This window comes from Salmo salar, chromosome 19 (assembly GCF_965601325.2).
Source record: "Salmo salar chromosome 19, fSalSal1, whole genome shotgun sequence".
NCBI lineage: Eukaryota > Metazoa > Chordata > Actinopteri > Salmoniformes > Salmonidae > Salmo > Salmo salar.
In genome coordinates, this window is record NC_138309.1 from 64,329,471 (window position 1) to 64,344,196 (window position 14,726).

Below are 14,726 nucleotides of genomic sequence, written 5' to 3' on the forward strand. Positions count from 1 at the left end.
CCTCGCAATTTCTCCTATCCACCCGTAGCTTGATAAAACTACATATGAATTCAATATAAAGAACTTGAATCATATCATATAATCCCCAGCTTCCAATTGGTTTATTCAATTCCACTCATCCCTCTGTAAATGAGAACATGTTCTCAGCATGTTCATTAGGTGTGAAACGAAAGAGAATGGGACTAAAACCGAAGGGACTTCCTAGACTTATCCAATAAGCAACATTCTTGTTTCCCCCACTTTGCAAACTATTTTTAATAATTTTCCATTTTGTATTCTAATGAACGCCACTCTGCTCAAATAAGGGTGAAATAAATATGAGAAATTGATACATTTTCTTTTTTTTCCCTGCCGCCCAGAACCGCCGAGGTTCCACAGAGCACAAGCTCCCGTCCATCATTGAGACAAAAGGAGGTCTCCACGACGACTCAGATGAGTACTACCACCTGTCACCAGCGTCCCGCACCCGCCGCGCAAACCTCCTCTTGCCCAGCCTGAGCAGCCCCGTGCGCCGCACCTCCCTGGGCAACCTGCTGGGTGACGAGCTGAGGCAGTTCAATGCCCTGCGCCGCTGCCGTTCGCCCAACCTGAGCCGGGGAGGCCTACCCCGGGGCCACAGCCTGTCTTCCCCACAGCCGCTGCAGAAAAAGGAGCACAGTGTCCCAGTGGCAGCCCCTGCTAGTCCCCCTACCTCAGGGGAGTTGGGAGCAGGGAGTCAGGGCCGCAAGCCCTCCAAGCTGCTGATTCCCACTGTCAGCTGTTTTGTACCGCCGGACCTCAGTCCAAGGTAAACCACACACAGAGGCCCAAGTTTTGTTGGACTTTCACTTTATCTCTGTCCGAATATTCAAACTTGTGCACTAGGTAATATTAAGTGATGCCAGCATTGGCAAAGTGTATTAAGTAGTGTGGTAGTGTGGATACTGTGATATAGTAATTTTGTTTTGTAAAGAGTCATTCGCCAAGGCTAAACTGGACAAATTGCAGTAAAACATTTTAAACTTCAACCACATTTCCATAGGGCAATTATAACTAAATAGCAATGTATACACTGTGTAATGATATGGGATTGCATTTACAAGCTTCTCCAATAGCATTTAATGCTAATTTAATTGCATATCTCACCAGATCTCAAACCACTTTAGTAAAGCAATAAGATTATCTAATTTTATCCAATCCCTACCACACACCATCCATCCATATTCATAATGTATCGGCCGGTGTCTAGTGAGCCCCACATGAAGGCAATACTGTAATGTGGCCCATAAGGCTCCGATGTCCTCCGGCCCAGAGAGTTTCAGCTCTACTCAGGTTAATCCTGCATGGGCAGCTGCCAGTGGGGCTCCCATTGCGGCTCCTTGGGTCGTGTGGCAACGGATGATAATTTGATAATTGAAAGGGGCTCTACTGTTACTGTTGCCCCCCCCCCCCCCCCCCCCCCTGCCAGGATTGTCGACGGCATCGAGGACAATGGTCGCACGTTCCTCTTCAACATGGAGCACAGTGGGCCCAAGGCCAGCACCACGGGACGTCCCAGCGAAGGTAACGCTAAACCGTCTTAAACCCAGCGTTGACCGCACCCTGACCGCACCCGCTGCGGGAGTCTCACCGGGGAGCCAGATGGCTTGAAGGTGAACGTGGGGTTCAAACCGGGGCAGACGTCATGCTGTCCCATATGCAGAATATAAGTTAGAGAAATGAAATGACATCTCAGGTGTCTTCAGAGGTGAGACAAGGCAGTAAAGGACATATTGGGCAATGTAATTCAATCAAAACTAGTTTGGGCTTAAACAGTATTCCTTTCATGCTTTAAGTGTTTTATGATTTAGTTCTTCTTTTGTTTCTTAAATTAAACATTCAATTAATCCACACTATAAAACAAATCGAGTTGTTTCAACTAATTATTATTAAGTAACTGCTTCCACAGCCATTGTTTTGTTTACTCAACTTTTCGGTCCAAGTGTTACCTGAACTAAAAATGACTAGTTGGCCCAAACTTAGCTCCCAACTTGAGAAAACGTAAGCGAAAATGTGCTTTTAACATACAATGTTTTCAACTTACATACAGTGCATTGCATATTATTGTGTTACAAGGTGGGATTAAAACGGATTTGTCATTTTTTGTCAACAATCTACACGAAATACTCTGTCAAAGTGAAAAATGTATATATTGTTTTTATAAATCAAAAATACATAACTAAAATATAGTTGTTGCATAAGTGTAATGGATTCAGGCCCTTTGTTTAGGCAAGCCTAAATTAGTTCGGGCTTAACAAATCACATAACTTACATGGACTACAACTGAAGATCTCGTACAACGCTGTGTACTACTCCCTTCACGGAACAGCGCAAACTGGCTCGAACCAGAATAGAAAGAGGAGTGGGCGGCCCCGGTGCACAACTGAACAAGAGGACAAGTACATTAGAGTGTCTAGTTTGAGAAACAGACGCCTCACAAGTCCTCAACTGGCAGCTTCATTAAATAGTAGTTTCTTGGCAATTTCTCGCATGGAATAGCCTTCATTTCTCAGAACAAGAATAGACTGACGAGTTTCAGAAGAAAGTTCTTTGTGTCTGGCCATTTTGAGCCTGTAATCGAACCCACAAAGACTGATGCTGAAGATACTCAACTAGTCTAAAGAAGGCCAGTTTTATTGCTTCTTTAATCAGAACAACAGTTTTCAGCTGTGCTAACATAATTGCAAAAGGGTTTTCTAGGTTTTCTTTTTCCTTTTAAAATGATAAACTTGGATTAGCTAACACAACGTGACATTGGAACACTGGAGTGATGGTTGCTGATAATGGGCCTCTGTACGCCCATGTAGATATCCCATTAAAAATCCGCTGTTTCCTGCTACAATAGTCATTTACAACATTAACAATGTCTACACTGTATTTCTGATCAATTTGATGTTAATGACAAAAAATGTGCTTTCCTTTGAAAAACAAGGACATTTCTAAGTGACCCTAACATTTTGAACGGTAGTAAACTCAACAAAAAAGAAATGTCCCTTTTTCAGGACCCTGTCTTTCAAAGATAATTCATAAAAATCCAAATAACTTCACAGATCTTCATTGTAAACGGTTTAAACACTGTTTTCCATAAACAATTAATGAATATGCACCTGTGGAACGGTCGTTAAGACACTAACAGCCTACAGACGGTAGGCAATTAAGGTCACAGTTATGAAAAATTAGGACACTAAAGAGGCCTTTCTACTGACTCTGAAAAACACCAAAAGAAAGATGCCCAGGGTCGATGCTCATCTGCGTGATGTGGCTGCAGATGTGGCCAGGGCAATAAATTGCAATGTTCATACTGTGAGACACCTAAGACAGCGCTACAGGAAGACAGGACGGACAGCTGATCGTCCTCACAATGGCAGACCACGTGTAACAACACCTGCACAGGATCGGTACATCCGAACATCACACCTGCGGGACAGGATGACAACAACAACTGCCTGAGTTACACCAGGAACGCACAATCCCTCCATCAGTGCTCAGACTGTCCACAATAGGCTGAGAGAGGCTGGACTGAGGGCTTGTAGGCCTGTTGTAAGGCAGGTCCTCACCAGACATCACCGGCAACCACGTCGCCTATGGGCACAAACACACCATCGCTGGACCAGACTGGACTGGCAAAAAGTGCTCTTCACTGATGAGTCGCGGTTTTGTCTCACCAGGGGTGATGGTCGGATTCCCGTTTATCGTTGAAGGAATGAGCGTTACACCGAGGCCTGTACTCTGGAGCGGGATCAATTTGGAAGTGGAGGGTCCGTCATGGTCTGGGGCGGTGTGTCACAGCATCATCGGACTGAGCTTGTTGTCATTGCAGAGTTTATATATTAAACCACCCGGACACATCAAAGATACAGTCGTCCTTCTGAACTGAGCTGCAGGAATGAAACTGCTCAGTGATGCTAGCATTGGTGGTTTTAAAACAGCTAGAGTTCAATGCCTGTGATGGTAGAAAACTAAGGCTGGATCAACAACATTGTAGTCACTCCACAATATTGACCTAAAAGAAAAGAAGAATACAAATATACAGAATAAAAAATATTCCAAAACGTGCATTTGTATGCAACAAGGCCCACAATCCTTGAGGAAAACCTCCTTCAGTCTGCTTTACACCAGAGACTGGGAGAGGATGAATACACCTTTCAGCAGGACAATGACCTACAACACAAGGCCAAACCCACACTGGAGTTGCTTACCAAGAAGACATTGAATGTTCCTGAGTGGCCAAGTTACAGTTTTGTCTTCAAGGTCCCGAACAGTCATTCTGATTCCCATGTAAAATAGCCTTTTGAGTTACTAAAGCTAGCCATTATTTAGCTAACACCAGACACAGATGCAAGGGGAAAAATAGAAGTATCAGTGCCATAGATGAAGTGTAAACATTTAATTGTATTCGCTAGCACACTCCAGTATTGTAAATCAATCAATCACACACAGCCACTCAACCAATCAATCACACCAAACAACCAATGAACCAATCAATCAATCAATCAATCCCTATTCATTGTTTTATGAGCCTAAGAGGTATTTGTCTTCTTCTGTTTCTTCCTCCACAGATACTAGGCAGGTGAACGCCACTTTGCTTCTGGAGTCGGAAGAGGTTAGACAGAGCATCAGTCAGCTCAACCAGAAGGTACAGTACATTACAGTAGAGTAAGCCTCAGTGCAGCCTAACTGCTGAGTGAGAAAGAGAACACTAGTCCTATATTTCTTGCTGAGACTACTCCTACGTTTCTTGCTGAGACTTCTAGTACTTTCTTGCTGAGACTACTCCTATGTTTTTTTGTTCAGACTAATACTACTTTCTTGCTGAGACTACTCCTATGTTTCTTGTTGAGACTACTACTACTTTCTTGCTGAGACTACTCCTATGTTTTTTTGTTGAGACTAATACTACTTTCTTGCTGAGACTACTCCTATGTTTCTTGTTGAGACTACTACTACTTTCTTGCTGAGACTACTCCTATGTTTTTTTGTTGAGACTAATACTACTTTCTTGCTGAGACTACTCCTATGTTTCTTGTTGAGACTACTACTACTTTCTTGCTGAGACTACTCCTATGTTTTTTTGTTGAGACTAATACTACTTTCTTGCTGATACTACTCCTATGTTTCTTGTTGAGACTACTACTACTTTCTTGCTGAGACTACGCCTATGTTTTTTTGTTGAGACTAATACTACTTTCTTGCTGAGACTACTCCTATGTTTCTTGCTGAGACTACTCCTATGTTTCTTGTTGAGACTACTCCCATGTTTCTTGTTGAGACTGCTACTACTTTCCTGCTGAGACTACTCCTATGTTTCTTGTTGAGACTACTCCCATGTTTCTTGTTGAGACTGCTACTACTTTCCTGCTGAGACTACTCCTATGTTTATTGCTGAGCAGACACTTCTGTCTAAAGTCACTTTCATAGAGTTTCTATATTCTGTACAAGGCAGCGAAGGCTTGATGTTGATACAACAAGTTCAATTGCTGAAGGGCACGGCAGGATTTGAACACCTCATTTTTGTACTTTTTTATTTGCCTAGCTTCTTTACCAGACTTCGCAATAGTTTGACATATGCATAATCTTATGTATGACCTTATATGGGCCCTTACAAGTGTGCAACAACTCTGCATATTCTCTTTATGTTTCATCCTTCACTTTGCCCCTTTAACATGAAGCCCCTCTTAGACAGAAACCTGGAATGGGTATACCTACTCAATATGTATAATAAGAGCATGAATATGCATGTGTACAATAAATGTTGAATCAAATACTAACAACAATTGGTGATGCAATACTGCAATTAGTGAAAATATCTATAGCATTAGGAATTTGCATATTTGCACATTCAACGCCACATCTTGGATTACATGTGAACCACTTGGTGATACTACAAAGAACGACAGAAAGTACAGATCATAGCTTGAGCGGTGAACCTTGTGATTTAACAAACGTGTTACCAAGGCTCATAAATTCTCTCCGAAGAAAATGTATCAACTGTTAATAAATGCATATCGATAAATGGATGGCGGCATCCACCACAATCTCTGGATTTCTATTCTATTCCAAATGTATTTTATTCTATTCCTATTCTATTCCAACTCTATTGTATTTTATTATATTCCAACTCTATTGTATTTTATTATATTCCTATTCTATCCAAATTCTATTCAAGTCAAATTGACTTTATTCTATTAAATTCTTTGCTATTTCTACCTTTATGTAGCACAATGTGTTCTTCCATCCCTAATGTGGATGCAAATGTGTGGCAGGTGGGGCTGGAGTATACAGATGGTTCTAGGTAGGCCTTGTCTGAAGTGGGTATTAATTAATCAGCAGGGTGCTTCTGCATTGCAGAGAAAAACCTGCAAGCGCTGACTCGACAATACCAAAAATACCTGATGATGACAACCCAACCCACCCTAACATTCTCCTCGGATTCCTTCTACCCCCCCCCCCCCCCTCCTCGCACGTGCCCTTCCACTTTCCTCCCTTTTTGAATTGTTACAGTGTCTCCCTCCTTCTCTCTCTCGGGAGTTTTGGGATGCATGTGAAAACGGGTCATTTCTTAGTCACAGAGAACAGTAGCTAGTCAGTGTTGGATAGACGTACGTTGTGCAAGCTTCAGAGTCACACTGTGAGGGCTGGAAATTAGTTGCAAAGACATGCTTGAGAGAATAAAAGTCGCTGTTGTTTGGGTTGGGCTATTTTGTAAGTGGTGGTCGTGTTATGAAAAGTGGCTACTGTGTAGTGACGTCAGTGGGAAACTTGCATGAATATTCGACTTCAACGTGCAGATCAAAGGTCTGAATACATTCATATGTTGTCGCTTAGCCCTCCCCAATCTAACCCCTGAGTATATGTTATCTCTTCCTAGATGGGCAACTTGAACAACGAAGTGTCTCAGCTGACCAAGGACCTCCATCACATGATGCACCTTCTTCAGGCCCAGGTGGCTGTGCACCACTACACAGCCTCCCTGTCCTCCTCCTATCCCTACGCCGTCCAAATGGTCTCCAACCCCAACCCCACCGCCAGCACTGGCACAGCCTACAACCTGGCCCCCAGCAGCCTGCACCGCCATCAGGACCCTGGGAGCATGGAGGGGGGACACACGGACCCACTCCACCCTTGCTGGGGCTACAGTGAGGCTCCAGGGGGGAGCTGCCAGTCTAGCGCCACAGGGGGGGCACAGCCAGAGGGCCACTACCAGACCCAACCTCAGTCTTCCAGCCCAGGGCCCCCTAGCTTCTACCACGTGACAGACTCGGCGGCCGTGCCAGGACCCTGCCGGGGATCTGGTAGAACCTCACCCCATCCCTGGACTGGCCCTTCCTTGCTTAGCATGAGCCCAACCTTACAGAGTGGTGGTAGCCCAGGCACGGCTCCCACTGCTGGGCATGAGGACTTTGGCGACAGTCGCCCTGGCCTTGACACTAGCCCAGTTAGCATTAGCCAGTCCCAACCCAGCTTGTGTCTGCAGCCGCCTAGCGGCGGTTTGAACAGCTGTCTGCTGTCTAGTGCTCCCACGTCTACTCACAGCCTCCTGGATGCCAGCCCCAGCACCTACCCGCACATCTACCTGGCCTCAGAACCCCTTTTACACCCTGCAAGGCCTACCCTGGGGGAACCTGCTGCAGTCCTGGGGCTTGACGGGGGTCCAAGCCACGACTTCCCCCAGCAATACACATCCACCTCCAGCCTCCTTAACGAGGACCTGCACAGTCTGTCTGTTCACTCCAGCCCTGGAACGGCCCCCTCCTTCCCCAGGCCATCGTCCGTCTGTTCCCAGGACTCAGAGTCTCCTCCTAGGCAGGACAACTGCGCTCCTCCCCACATCCCCTTGGGAGACTCGGCAGCGGTGGGACACACCAGTCTGGAGTGCCTGCTGGGGAATGGGGGCTCCACGGAGAGCAGGGACAGCGAGAGCCCCGGGACCAGGTCGAGGAGATCCAGCCTGGGAGTTCAGACTCAGTGCACAGAGCAGTCCTGGTGCCTGGACCTGACGGACTAGTACCCTTTACATACAAGAGAAAATAAAACAAAATATCTGGGCCAGAACACTAGGGTCTGCGCTGGCACGATAGTGTGAAAAGGTTATGCTTGGCCCTACATTTGGCCCCAACAACTCAACCCCAACCACCATCATGGGGAACTAAAAACTGGACAGGGAACTGAACAATCTTTACAAAGACAAGAAAAGTGGATATGTTACAGAGCATTATAGGTACTGTAGTACATTGTGCAACACTACGGACGTGCACTTTTGAGTGTTCTTAATGTGTGGCGTGTTTTCCCCCATTTTATGGGATCACTTGTTAGTCCGCGTTCAAGCGACTTACAGCTTTACTATGCAAACGCATGTCATTTTGTGCGTTATCTTGGATTTGATAAAGTGTGTCCTTTTTAGATTTAGCTCATTTTGAGGAGTTTCTCTCTTCGATTGAAAGATCAACCTGAAAATGTGTATTATTGAAGTTGAAATCACGTTCGAGGTTAGAAGTGATTGTGACATAGGTAGAGGTTCTTGACTGAAACACCTCGATCAAATGTTAGCGTGGAACAGTGGTCATCGTTACGTTCCTACACAAGTCCTCTAAAAGGGGAATTAATCAAATACAAACCACGATTATATTATGAATATATAAATATATAAATGTTTAATTCAGTTCAATGAAACAACATTACACTTGGTTGAAATGGCTACCTTGGACAAAAGTAATCAAAGAATGCAACCAACGTATTAAAGTCTCAAGAAAATAGATTCAAAATACTGAAAACAGTTCATGTTTTCTATTTGATGAACAGTCGTTATTTAAAAAACGCTTTCAATTTTCTCAGATTAACAAGGTTGGAGGCTGCTTACCATAGCCATACTATGGCTGTGTTTACACAGCCACCTTAAGAACCCAAATCTAATTTTAGTTCTATATCTGATCTTTTTGTCTACACTCAGTTTTACATGTGACCCATATCAGATTTGCCCATTCACACCAGAGATCTGTATATAACGCTCATGTCTCCGTCATAACAATGGGAGGCGTTGTCCCAAAGGCGGGAAGGCAGGCGACAACCTTAAGTCCAAAATAAGCCCATAGAAACGCTTTGGGCTTATTTTGGACAGATTTTGGCAAGAGTGAAACCTCTCATTTTGCCTCTTCCTCTCTGCTCACACTGATGTAGCCTCTGAAGTAGCACACAGATGCAATTCTCATTTCCTGTCACTGCTCCTTTAAATTTTGGGGTGGTTGTCATGGTCATGGCAAATCATGGTAAAAAAAAACAAAAAAACCTTTCAGAGCAAAATCTGATCTGAGCATCCAGACAGAGGTCACATATGGAGGATTGGGTTTGTATCAGGATTCAGCTCCACATATGGAGGTGGTATAAATCGGAAGTCAACAGATCTGATTCCATGTGGTCTTTTGCTGTTTACGCGTTAGGGAAGAACAGATAGGTATCAGATATGCAAATAATTGCCAAAAGATCTGAATTGGGCTGCTTCTGTAAACGCAGCATAAAGGCGTCCAATTATGAATAAATCTCTATACTACACATAGGGGCATTTGCTTGTTTAACCAAAATATGACTATTTACACATTAATTTGTCAAGCAGTACTACAAGCAGTAAGCTAGTGATAGAGAGCGTCCAAAATGGCACCCTATTCCCTATATAGTGGCACAACTTTGGACCAGGGCACATAGGGGTCTGGTCGAAAGTAGTACACTATATAGGGAATAAGGTGCCTTTTTGGGACGGAGCCATACACAACTGTGAACTAGTGGGTTCCCTTAAGCTATTCAGTTGAGATAAAGCCAATCGATATTGGGTAACCACAAAAAAATGAATTTACCTTAACCTGTTCCCCCACAGCTGGTTATTGAGCACAAGATGAGTTTCATAAGAATTTCAAAAAGATGAAATGTGGACCTTCGAGTCAGCCATAGAGTATATCATTTGAATGATGTGTTCTGAATAGAGCTGTGTGTCTGCACTCCGAACCAGACTAGGGCTTATCTGGAAAGAGGGGTCTAACATAGCCCAAGGCAGGAAGAAATGGAACGGACCTTGTGGAGGCCTTGGTGCGATGAGGCCGAAACAACTTCTGCACTCACACAGAGAACTCCTACAAGTAAGAATACAAGTTAAAGTATACATTTAGGCTTCCTCGCAGAGGAATTGGCTGTTATGACCTGTTACCTCATTGCATGGTGAAGTTGTTTATTCTTTTTCCTAAGGAAAAGGTATCGACAATATGTTAGCATTCTATTTGAGATACTGTAGATTATATAGACGAATACTGTACTTGCATGACAGGTCGAGGCCGAGTGATTCACACGCACGGTTGGATGTTTTGACTTACTATTACATACTGGGCATATACGTTTTCAGATAACAGAATATATCTATTCATTATTTTTGGTTGACGTGGTGTTTTTTTCCAAGTTAAGGCATGTTTATGTTGGAAGATAAATTGTTTTGTGTATTATCAACCTGAATCAATTCATTATTCACAACCAAATAACATCTTGAGATCATTTAAAAAGCTTTTTTTTATATATTCCTAACACCTATTAAGGGCTAGATTGAATCCGTATCATGGAAGATCAGCATTATAGCGCGATTGAAATTGAAAGGGCATTTCTTATTGAGCCAACATATGCAGTGTTTACCGTGAATTTGCGAACGCAGAAACATTGCCTTTAAATTTCAATTGAGCTAGTGCGGATCTACCTCTATAAGGATAGGCCTAAGTGTACAATTTATCACCCTTATACAAAGCACACATACGGTATAGTAGGAATATTCAAATAAAGCTGCAAAAAGCAGTGTACCCCCATTTTGAAAGTTTTAATACTATTCATTCCTAGCTAGGAAAACAGTTCCCTGAGTAAATATACTTCATATATTCTATAACTTCCAAACTATTTATGCCTGAGGGAGAAAAAACATAATCTCACGTCAATATTCAGAGTATACCATTATTTTGTTTGAGATGATTTCTCCTTGACTGACATAATAAAATATGCTGACAAATCCTGCTGTGTATTTTACTCAACTTTCTCTTAACTAGGGGTGTCAAACTTAACTCCCAAGAGAGAGCGCATGTTCCCTTAATCCATTAGAAACAATATTTCACAATCCATCTGTTTGTCATAGTGGCAGGCTCATGCCTTTCTGTCAGAGGAGGCTGGTTGAGGAAGAAATGCCATCCCCATTTCTCCCTACACCAGCCGCCACTGCTTTCTGTATGGCACGATGACAGCATGAGTGACACACACCAGGGAGGGGCTGTCACCGAAGAACGCCACTAAATATCCAGTAATTAACAGATTACAAAGTTTCAGTCGTTCTAGTGGCTACATTACCACAAATAAATGAGGAGTTTAGGAATTACCCACCCAGAGTTACCCGCTCTCGTCAGGTTGGCCAGCTCTCATCAGGCCACAGGAAGTGACAGTTCAGCTTAAGATCACTGTGGAGCTCAGTTTGGCCATTCCGCAACACACACACCAGACCTGGGCTCATATACATGCTTATTTAACTCTTCGTGTGTTAAATACTTATTTTCTCTGTATTTGAGTATTTTCTAATCATTTTGCTGAATCAACGACTTCTACTCAAAGTCTGAATTACTTTGTTTTATTATTATGAACTCAGTCGGTGTCTCAACTTACTGTTGAGTGAGAATAGTATAATACACGTGAAATTTCTAAATCCTCTTGTTAGGTCAGTGACTGACAGTCACTCAATGTCAGCTATTTTTTATTTTTTTAGATTGCTAGGTAAATTGGGGCTCTATTCAATTAGTAAAGCCGAAGCGTTACAGATTCCGCAATAGAAATGTAAGCATGTGCCCAGCGGTCCTGACCACCAGGGGGCCCCCCATTGATTTTGTAATTCACCCAGATATCATATGAACATGACATAAATCATGGCAAAAGTTGTAGAATTGCAGGAAATTAGCTTTGAAACTGCAACATTTGCACAATTCTTTGTTTAACCTTGTGCATCTTTATTTAACCTCCCTGATGCACTTTGTTACTTATTATCAAGGACAAAAGGAGATCAGCAGGATCCATGTTCCCCTTATGTATTTTGAATCAGAAATGACTTCACATGGATTCAATTTTCTCGGTGCACTCTATAAATAACTTGATCCCTTGAGGCTGCTGCCTGCCTGCCTATGTACCTTCGTTCCCCCGTGCAGCGTCTGTCATTCTGTGTCAGTGCGGCACGAGAACCTGGCGCCTAAATGACCCGTCACTTTTTTCACCTGCCGAGTCACTTGGCTGCATTCGCTCATACTGTATGCTTGTCGCTGTCACCCCGACCTGCTTTTGGGATCTAATGTCTTTACCACAGATCGTGTTCCCCCCAGGCGGGCACTGCCCCCCTGGCATCTGCCACTTTGCCCCTATTAGTTTTGGTAGGTGGTGATGGTGAGGGCTGTGGCGGGTGGTACTGGGTTGTGTGCCCATAACTCTCAACACAACAGCCCTGGGAGGGTGAAACGGTTCAGCTGAAGGATGGCTTATAGTCTGGCTGTATGGTGCTGTCTTGTTATTAGATACCTGCACCTGCTCGACTTCCACTACCTTTAAATTGCCCGATCAATGCTAATAGCCTGTTAATGAAAGTGCTTTTTTTATGGGTCCCTTGGCATGCAGAGGAAGCAGTCAGGTCTGCCAGGTGGCTCAACCTAAATCCAGGGTTATGTTCACTGGGCACGAAATGGAAGAAAGCAGAACGGAACCGGGAGGTACCATCTAAGCTTTAAGAAAGGCTGGTTGTCATTTTCCTTTGCAAAACGTTTTGCTACGATGCACCCCATGAACACGAACCAGTGAATAAGGTTATCATATATTACTTATACTGAACAAAAATATAAACGTAGCACGCAAGAATTTCAAAGATTTTACTGAGTTATAGTTCATAGAAGGAAATCAGTCAATATAAATAAATTAATTAGACCCTAATTTAGATTTCAGATGACTGGGCAATGGGTGGGCCTGGGAGGGCATAGGCCCACCAACTTGGGAGCCAGGCCCAGCCAATCAGAATGAGTTTTTCCCCACGAAAGGGCTTTATTACAGACATAAATACTTCTCAGCACCCCCCGGATGTGGAGGTCCTGGGCTGGCATGGTTACACACGGTCTGCGGTTGTAAGGCCGGTTGGACGTTCCGACAAAATCTCTAAAACTATTTTGGAGTCAACTTATGGTAGAGAAATTAACATTACATTATCTGGCAACAGCTCTGGTGAACATTCCTGTAGTCAGCATGCCAATTGCACGCTCCCTCAAAATTTGAGACATCTGTGGCATTGTGTTTTGTGACATAACTGCACATTTTGGAGTGGCCTTTTATCGTCCCCAGTACAAGGTGCACCTGGGTAATGATCATGCTGTTTAATCAGCTTCTTGATATGCCACACCTGTCAGATGGATGAATTATCTTGGCAAAGGAGAACTGCTTACTAACAGGGATGTAAACGAATTTGTGCACAACATTTTAGAGAAATACACTTTTTGTGCATATGGAACATTTCTGGGATCTGTTATTTCAGGTCATGAAACATGGGACCAACACGTTACATGTTGCGTTTATATTTTTGTTCAGTATACATTAAAAAGTAACATGTTTGAGATTGTAATATTGTAGCAACATTAGGAACGTCCTTACCTTGTCATGTTGTCAGGAGCAGTACATGGTCACTGTTAGGCCAATAACTGTGGCAGACAGACAAGACACGTATCTGGCAGCGGGAAAATATAAGGTTGTCCTGGAGAATACACTCGGTGCAAAAAACTGGGGGGATAGCTATAAAAAAGTGAACAGTGAAGGGAGGGAGGGAGAAAAGGACGAGTGATTCGGAAAAAGACCAACTGACTCATGTAATAAATTGGTGAAGTCAGGCCCTCAAAATATCTAGTTACCGTCACAAATATAGCCAGTGAGTTTTAAGCCCCAAATATCTAGATACCGTAACAATTAAACCCAGGGAGTCTTTCCTTACCAACAGACAAGGAAAAACCTCAAGTCAGGTCAAGTGAAGGAAAACCTCCCTTACCTGGTAAAAATGCAGAGGCTCAAAGGGATGTGTGTCTATTGAGCCTGGGGAGAGGTGAGATTTGGATGTTCCTTCTTGTTTGTTATCATGTAGCTCCCCCCTCTGGAGTGGAAAATATAGATGTTAAGTATGCATCCAAGGCAGCAATCTTCGCATCTGACTATGTAATGTTTGCGGTCAGCAGAGCACACGTCCTATCCATTTCACTGAATGCTTCACCTTTTCCTCTGAACTCAGTTATGCTATGTAGTATTAGGATTGATCCAAGCCGTGTGCAAATGTGTATGGCACATTGAAGTTGAATATGGGGATAATTCTCCTTTAAACAACTGTTAATTCTGCAGCTATGCAATCAATATGTGTGGGGTCAAGTAAGTGTCAGGCACATAACGGAAAACAAAAGTGTTTTATTATACAAGTGACAATTCCCTCCTTGTTTCAATCATTTTGTTTTTAATTTGGTGTGGTGTTTAAATAACACGGCCAATACATTCTGTGACCATTTATTACTGGATAGTATATCAACACATTGGGTATTGGGAAACATTTTTAGAGAAAGGGCATTGGCCAAATTAGAACCTGTGACCTTCTGGTCCCTAAACCAGTGCTTGGACCACTGCGCCAGCAGGGGTCAGGGCAC

General features: G+C 43.3%; 1 protein-coding gene across 1 annotated transcript in view; it reads left to right on the top strand.

Moving 5' to 3' along the window:
* The window catches only part of kcnh4b (potassium voltage-gated channel, subfamily H (eag-related), member 4b), a 72,978-nt gene extending 64,554 nt beyond the window's left edge, over positions 1–8,424 (top strand). Inside the window, exons 13-16 of the mRNA XM_014158742.3 lie at positions 360–787; positions 1,448–1,542; positions 4,578–4,654; positions 6,887–8,424. Of these exons, the coding sequence (XP_014014217.2) occupies positions 360–787; positions 1,448–1,542; positions 4,578–4,654; positions 6,887–8,023 (1,737 nt within the window). The 3' untranslated portion in view covers positions 8,024–8,424. The remainder of the gene's footprint in view (positions 1–359; positions 788–1,447; positions 1,543–4,577; positions 4,655–6,886) is intronic.
* Positions 8,425–14,726: the final 6,302 nt, after the last annotated feature.